General features: G+C 41.1%; 1 protein-coding gene across 1 annotated transcript; it reads right to left on the bottom strand.

Annotated features, from left to right (window-relative positions):
• Positions 1 to 2,675: 2,675 nt before the first annotated feature.
• On the bottom strand, positions 2,676 to 8,054 carry LOC115518686 (testis-specific H1 histone). Its single transcript, XM_030322244.1, is given in 3 exon segments — positions 2,676 to 3,518; positions 3,521 to 3,630; positions 8,047 to 8,054. Coding segments are annotated over 3 exon segments (891 nt in total). The 3' UTR covers positions 2,676 to 2,745.
• Between the last annotated feature and the right edge of the window lie 560 nt (positions 8,055 to 8,614).

Here is an 8,614-nt window from a genome sequence, read left to right as displayed (position 1 = left end):
TTTTTAAAGGCCATTTGTATTTTTTGTTAACTGTTTTATCAACAACCATTGAATAGTTGATGCAAAAGGGCATCTAAGCTTTGTTACAACTCTAAAGTCCAACAATTTTCTGATCATCATCATCGACTAGGCAGTTGAAAGCAAAGAATTGAGGTCAGGGATGTTCCATTTGCTCTAACTAAAGTTAAATACCCAAATATGGCACTAGAGTGTGAGCAGTGAGAAGTAGGGATTATGTTTTATCCATCTTTATTCAGCAAAGCACCCAGAATCTTGTAGGCATTTAGTTATTAGTGAACACTTGGGATGAGATTACCTATTCTTGGGAATTCCTTTCACAGAAGTACCCAGCTAGCATTATAATCTAGATAATCTGGATAGCTTGCCAGTGAGTAAAGTCATTTCTTATATTTCATTGGAGTACAGCCACCCAAAAGCTTATGAATGAAAAATAATCTGTAGTGACCATTGATAGCTATTATAGTCAGGATCTGACACTTAATAAATTCAATAAATGTACTGACTGAATGGATGGAAATTTGCTTAAATGAAATCATCACAATACAAACAGAACTGTGATGGTTCTTAGGAAATCTAGAAAAATGTTTGCCCCTGTTTTGCATCCCATCTTAGGAGAAAAGGCATCTAGTTCTAGATCATCTGATTCTTTAGGTAAAAACTTTCCAGAACTACAAGGGCATCTGGGTGGCTCAGCCAGTTAAGCACTCAAATTCAGCTCAGGTTATGATCTCATGGTTTGTGGGTTCGAGCCCCGCATCAAGCTCCACACTGACAGTGTGGAGCCTCCTTGGGATTCTTTCCCCCTCTCTCTGCCTCTCCCTGATTCACACTTTCTCTAAAATAAAAATGAAATAATAAAACCTCTCAGGACTATAAAGGGGCAATACATCTGGCTATCACAAGGACATCTGATTAACTTTGTTCCAATTGTGTTCAATAGACAATGTTTTTCACAGCCTCTTTTCAGATGGCTCCCTATTCTCTGATTCCGTTTGCTTCATTCTGCTACTCACAGACAATTCAAGAACACAATGAACCTAATTACAGCAGGGGGAAATTTCAAAGTTCAAATCATCTATAGAGGAGATATACTTCAAGCATTTTACTATTAGCTTTGCATAGGTTTAAAGTGGTAATTCTTATTTAAGGGTGTGAGGGGGTGATTATTAGCATCACTTAAGGTTTCTTTTCTTCTTGTGTGGTTGTTTTGTTTTGTTTTTTTTGTAAATACACATACTCTGTTCCCCCTTGTAGGTGATATCAGACTCTTGGCAAAAGCTTGGTCAGGTACACTCTGAAAAAGCTCCCCAGGTTGTCCCAACACCTTCCCACCTCCAACGATCACTCTCACCTCTTTTCAAGAATAAAAAGCACCTTCCCAGTTGTTCCCTTTCCCCTATTTGTTTGGCTTCAGTTGGAAACAGCGTCATTTCCCTGAACCAGCAACTTTGATGTTTACTTCCCTAGGGACCACTTCCGTGTCCTGTCATGACCTATGGCATGAGAACTACTCCCATGTTGCTCTTAACCTTTGCTTTCAGAACCAAAAGAAATCATACATTTGCTCCATATTTGATATATAGTGTTCAATGCCTGTTGTTTTTTAAGAAAAGCAAAAGACTTAGCTATTCATTAGCCTTCCCCATCATATATTTCTGATAAGCATTCTATAAATCTTTGTTGTTTGTTTTGCATTCATAAATCTTGATAATATCCTCTCTTATAGTTAGTGCTTTCCCAGTTGATAACTCCTTTACTGAATTTTGGCAAGAAAAGCCTATGTCATGATATTTTAAGTACTTCTTATTTTACTAACACTTAAAATCATCCTAGCCCAATTCCAACTCTTTTTTTACAGAGAAGGAAAACCAAGCTATGAACAGGTAAGTAACAACTCAGCCAAGGTCAGAGTGGCAGAACTTTGACTAGAATCCTGGTCTCATTAAGTACTGATCCTGTATAGTTTTCTGCTATAGTCATTATTACATAATCACAAATTATTTATACTCATTAAAATCTCAGTAATGAGCACCTACCCTGTGCCAAGCTCTGTGCTAGATGCTTTCACACTCTCCTTTAAGTGAAGATTAACATATATGACAAAGTTTTAAAGTTAAGATTATCAAGTCAAGCAAAAACTATAAACCCATTACAATTTTGGGAGAAGGGCCTTTTTCCTAAAAGGAATTTCAGTTAAGAACACTTTGGATCAGTGAGACCACTCAACTTAAAGGTTGTCTATTTTCTTGTCCCAACGATGCCCCCCACTTTGCTCTCTACATGCCCTTCTCCCCAAAACTCAATTTGGATTTGATAGGGTGTCTAACGTTACTTCAGTACTTCTATCTAATCTCATCAAGTTGCCGCTTTTCTACTACCTATTTTCTTTTTTCCTTCTGAAAGGCATTTTCCCAGGTCCTGAAGCAGGAATAGAATCCCAACATCTCCTTGTCTCTTCACCCCATATGCCTCTGCTATAGGTCTCACCTCACCACCCACCCTTACCCTTCCTGGTACAGCAAAGATGAAAACAGACACAATGTAGTGGAAAGGTCTTGTGTATAGTTTTGTCCACTTCAGTGTGTGAGAGCTGCTCTCATTAGAGCCTAAGGGGAAAGGCATCTGTGCCTGGAGGAAGGGAAATTGCTCCCACACTACAGGCATCCGGCTGCATACAGAGGACTTTAAGCTTTAGTAGAAGTCTTTGTGCAAACAGCCCTTGGGTCATGCATGGGTCTTCCCCTGACCGCTAAAATTTAGGTCACTTTTAACCAAGGATGTCTTCTGGATGGTGCGTTTTACCAACGTCTCCTGGTCCTGCTGCTTCTCTTCCCTGGGCTTCGAGCTTGGCCTCTTCTCTCGGGTCCTAGGCCTGATGTCTTCCTTCATGGTCCGACCTCTCCCCTGGTTCATCACCTTGGCCCTTGCTCCCTCCTTGGCTTTCGAACACACCGAGTCCTTGGCTCTTGGCCTGACCTTCCTCACCCTCGTGTTTCCCTTCGTGCTCCGTCTCCATAATTCCCTGGCCTTCTTGGCCGCCCTGCGATGCGTGCTGCGCCTCCGTGGGCTCGGTGGCCTAGGAGGAGTCCTCCTCGAAGAGCGCATGCCCCCCTCCAACCTCGGGCGTCCCGGCTTTCTCTTCGGCTTTGGACTCTTCCAAACCCTGAAGTAGCCGGAGGCATCGCTACCGCTGACTCGGAGAAGCGTGCCCTTAACATCAGACCTGGGTGCTTCGCCTGAGTGGCGGCACTTCCGACGCACTTCGTAGCCAGCATTTCCGAGTTCCTTCTTGAGAGTGGCCAGAGTCAGCCCTTTGTGTGCTGTGATGGCTCGGAGCAACAACTGGGACACTTTGAGCACCGAGGGCGGACCCCGCCTTGGCGGTGCCCTGAGGGTTTTTTCCGTGGCCTGCTGGGTTTTAACTTCAGTGCCTTTGGATTCGCCAGTGGGCCCAGGCACCTCAGCCATGGCCCCGCTCCCGCCTCTGCGGGGCCACTGCTCTGGGCCTCCCCAGCCAAGGCGGGACCTAAAGCTGAGACTGGCTGGACCACGTCACAATGGCAAGGCCCCACAGAGATGTTCAGGTCCTGGTTAGGGAGCTGCCAGATCCTACCCAGGTAGGGTGTCCAATCAGACTTAACTTTCTTCTAGGTCTAAACCAATCCAGATCCTCAGCGCCTCTGCACCCATAAGAATCACCCTTATGATCCCAGGGTGTGTTCGCCCCGCCCCTTATTGTGCTACCACTTCTTGACCTTGATCTCAACCATTTTCTTAAGTTCACTATTTTTCCGTGGTCCTGAATACCATTGACCCACATTTCCCTAAGGTGAAAGAAGCTGCCCCCAACTATCTAAAACAGGTCATATGATGCCTTTAAAAAAAAAAAAATGTGGTAGTCTAGCAAACAACCCCCGACCTAGAAACTCCCACCTTTTCCGCCCACCAGTTAGAGATCTATGGTCATGCCTCCCTGATGTGTCTCATGACACGGTGGATTCTATGCAAGAATAGGAAGGAAAGAAGGAACCACTAAACCACTACCCTAAACAATGATTCCTACATCTGAAATTCAGATGCCTCATTCGGTTGGATTGGAACAGTCCAATTTACAAATAGCCTAAGAATTCTGGTATAATCATTATTCTTTGAAAAGACCTTGCTTTTCTGCCTCTTGTCCTTCTTCTTGGATTGCCCACCCCTTTTCTCTGCCCAGTATAGCCTGTTCATCTTTCAGAGTCCTGCAAAATACCTTTTTCACTGAAGCCCCCTCATATTCTTTTGGTCAAATGATTTCTCTCAACTACCACATTAAAATTTTGCAATGCTATACTGCATTTTCTTTATTTTAAATTAATTCCGTACTAGAGGATACAATGAGGCACAATAGTTTTAACAAGAAAACAGCCTAGACTAAGAGCTGTAAGACATAGACACATACCCCAGCTCTTGAACAGCCATGTGGCATTGCTAAATCCCTCCATATCTTTGGATCTGACTTTTTTATCTTAAAAAAAAAAGCCAATAATACGTTCCTACCAACATCACAGAATTATTGCAAAAATTCAGAAGAGGTGATGGTAGATGACAAAGGACTACCCAAATATAAGGCATAACATTAACTTTACCCTGAATGTTTATATCTTTCCAACTAAATTAAAAGGTCCCTGACAGCCAAATAGCCTTTGAATTTCTATGGTCCATGCTGCACTCAACATTATTCTTTATTAAACACAGCAGGCATTTAATTGAGTCTGTGTAAGCTCCTCTCTGGTGAGGAGACTTTCTCTGGATTCAAAGGAAACTCCCAGAAAATCAGGAGAAAGGAGCAGGATGAATCTCAAAGGGTTGAAAAGGAAGCTAGTTGCTCAAGGACTTACTATTTTGGACACAGTTTAGCTGGGAATTATTCAGAGAACACTTCAAATTGCAAAGCATATCCTACTTCTCCAAAGGACATTCACATATACCCAGCAGTCACAGGCTAGACTGTGACATAGTTTCTCCCAGGAATAAAAGTGCTAGAAAGTAGCTTAGACCAGTGCTTCTTAAACTTTAATGTGTACTTCAGAAAGTACAGATTCCAGTACATTAGGTCTGGAATGAGGCCAGAGGTTTTATCTTTCCAACAAGCTCCTAGGTAGTTCCATCTGGTTATAAAACAACCCTTAGAGGGAGTGGGGAGGAGACAGAACGGGAGAGGCAAGAGATTAGATTGGAAAGGTAGGTTAGGGCCAAGGTGTGAAGGACATAACATAAAAATGACACAGCTATAAGTAGTCACACAGCAGTAAGTGGTAGAGTGTGGATTCATGCCTAAGTCCACTGAATTCTAAGGCCTGAGTTACTAGCTACTGAGCTAGGTTTCCTTTTCTCCAAGGTTGACCCTCCCCACACCTTTATGTGTCTCCACCACAGAGCAAGAGGAAGTTTGTCTCCACAATTACAGCTCAGAATCAAAAGGATCTACCAGCACTCATTGTACCTTCTCCCAGTCTTTAAATTAGAGCAGGGTACTGTGGATCTCTAAGAACAGGAGAATAACACATCAGCACAGGGACAATGCATGAATGAAGAGCTGCCAGATGGAGAGGCAGAGCCACATGGAGCAGGATTTCTCTCATTCGTGTAGTCTCTTGGTCTGGCTGTACTTCCTGTTTACAGAGGTCAGTGGCCATAGGATGGGGCAACCACTAGAGATAAAAGGGCAAAACTGCTTTGAGAATAAGAGGAAGGTAAATAAAGTCTGACCTTCATATCAACTGGCTCCAGGTAAAAATAGGTTGGCTGCACACAATGGTATCATCATGAGAGAAAGACAAGAACCAAATCGACCATGTTTATTGATACCCCAGTGATGAGAAAAGAGGCCAAATAGAAACCTTTGGGAGAGGGTGAAATTAAAGGAAAAGAAATATATGAAAGCAAAATAAAATAAAACATTTTCACTTATATATAACCATTCATTTATACATAGATTTCTGCATAACTATACTCTAAGTAATAGAGGAAAAACAAAAATGAGAGGTAGGAAACAAATGCCCTACTACCACTCAGCTGGTTCAGAGGTTAAGAAAGCCAGCTAGCTGACAGAAACTTTCTATAGCACCAATCCCTTTTCATTTACTTTGTTCCTCTTTGGAATAAATCTACTTGCCAGCCCTCTTATTCTGATGCCCCAAAACAAAAAGACATTTCAAAAAAAAAAAAAAAGATTGCATTAGGAAAAAGATTTCATTAGGAAAAGATTCACTACAAACCAGCATCATACCTCTAATTAGGAGACACCAATTCCAGCTCCAGAAAGACAAAACTGAACCATCTTTTCCAATTGTAATGGTCTATGATTACAAACCAGAAGTTACCACCTAGCACCACCCTGTTGTGAAAAAGATCAATAGCTCTTAATTTCTGGAAGCTTTGGAGTTAAGGGGGTGGGGGCAGAGGAGAAAAAAGGATACTTGGGAATAATGTTTAGCCTAAATCCTTCTGCTTCAAGTTCCAGAGCAAGGTCATATTGTTCTCTGTTGGTAACAAGACTCTTCTATGATGGTCATGATTCTGTGAGGTCTCCAGAGGAACTTGGTTGCCTTAGACAGGGCTACCTTTAATTACTTACAAAATTCTAGAACATCAGATTTCATTAATCTCACTCCCTCACATAGAGTTATGCAGCTCTAACTTCATTAAGGATAACTCCATGTAAGGGTACAGCAAAATTTAGTAGCACACTCTGATCTAACTTCAATCTATACCTCACTGTCCCTCCTTGATCCACAGGCCTGCGGCCCCAAGGTTCTAGGTCTCACTCAATTATCTTGGATTGACTCAATTTATCTCTCCCAAAACCAAATGACATTAACCTGTTCAATAATCTATTATAACTCCCCCACTGACCTTAAACTGTTAGTTGTTTTTCCCCAAAAGACTCCTTTTCTCTCCTGAACTACTACTATGTGCCTGGCACGACAGTCATTTCAGCAAATAAACCCACCAGTCCACTCATGCTTTTGGGAGGACTAAAGTAGTTCACACAAACGAATGCGAAAATAAAATATCAAGATTCCATAAAAGCATGGAAACAGACTAGCAATTGGGCATTCATCCTTCTAATCCTCAGCATAATTGTTCATAAGAGAGTCTAGACAATCTAGATCCAGGTGATCTTACTGGAGGACCAGGAAAATCTCTCAGCAATTATATAAAAAATAAGATCTGGTCTCCCTGACTCCTCCCAGGAAGCTCTAAACACCTAGTGTAACACACCCCTCCCCACAAATATAAAATCTATACTCACCCCTCCAAAAATGACAAGAGAGAAATAAGGGCTTTGGTATTAGCAAAATCCTACCCAAGTTATTTTTCTCACCCAAAGGTGTGCTATATAAATTAAATCTCTCATAAATTACATCAAGCATCATTAATAGTTAAGTCTTTCCATGATCCCACAATGTGGGACCTCTAAGAACCATTCTGCTATAGTCAGTTAAATCTCAAAACTGAAAACCCATTTCTCTAAGGATTTTTACTTTCAATATGAGGCTTAGGTCATCCCTAGACACAGATAAGCTGCAGTCCCAGAATAACACTACATGCTGGGCATCATTCATTTCTGTTATAGTAACTCCCAGCCATGAAACCCCTTTGTCAATTCCCAAATTACAGTATAAATGAAGCCAAAGCAGAAACACAAAAAAATGGCAGAGTAAGAAATCAGTTACCATAGATATGTAACTCTTGTAGTCTGAAAATTGAAATATCTCAGACCTATAACCACAAGGAACCTTATTTCTATCCTAATCTTTGCAAATCTAAAATTCCAGGAAATCCAAATTCACTAACTAAAAATTTCTTTCCTCCAAATTAAATGGTGTAAATAAATGCCCATGCTCAGGAATACAACCAAGAGCAAGACTGATTTGCATTCACAATTCACAATACACTTCCTGGAATTATCCTGAATAATTTCCCCCATTTTTTCCTTCAAACCTGCAGTTCTAAATATTTCATTTCAAAAACACTTACCTCTCCATTTCCTGGGAATAATTACATCTAATTTTCTATTTTAATCCTACTCTTCTTCCTGGCTTTTTCTCAGCTTTTGATCCATCTAGGGAAGAAGAGCTACTTTTTATTGAAGGCCTATGGATCAGGTATTATGTAGAAGTTATCACTAATTCTTTCAACAGCACTGAAAACTGGATAATATTATTCACATTTACAGATGACAAGGTAAGTGGTGTACTGAAGGAAAAGTTTGGAATAAGAATTCTCTACACCTCACAATTAAGCCTACCAAGGATTCCTAGTTTTCATTTTCCATTTAGAAAAAAAGAAATCGCCACACCAGCTCTTATATCATTTCACTAATCAAAGCTTTGGGCAAGCAATTCAGATTCCCCTTTCCTCCCTATACCTTCTACCATACTAGTTATGCCAGTTGCCAAATTATTGCTTTTGTTACCTGAATGTGAAAATGGATCTGGGCCTTTTAAATATTTTTCCTTTTCCAGCTGACGTGATGTTAAGCTTTATAAGTAAAGGGTACTGCAGAGACTTTGCAGGAGGAAAGGGTTTTCCCTTTCAGTTTGGT

The sequence above is a fragment of the Lynx canadensis genome, chromosome B4, assembly GCF_007474595.2.
Source record: "Lynx canadensis isolate LIC74 chromosome B4, mLynCan4.pri.v2, whole genome shotgun sequence".
Lineage (NCBI taxonomy): Eukaryota > Metazoa > Chordata > Mammalia > Carnivora > Felidae > Lynx > Lynx canadensis.
Note: the sequence above shows the minus strand (reverse complement) of the source record. Positions and strands in the feature narration are given on the sequence as shown.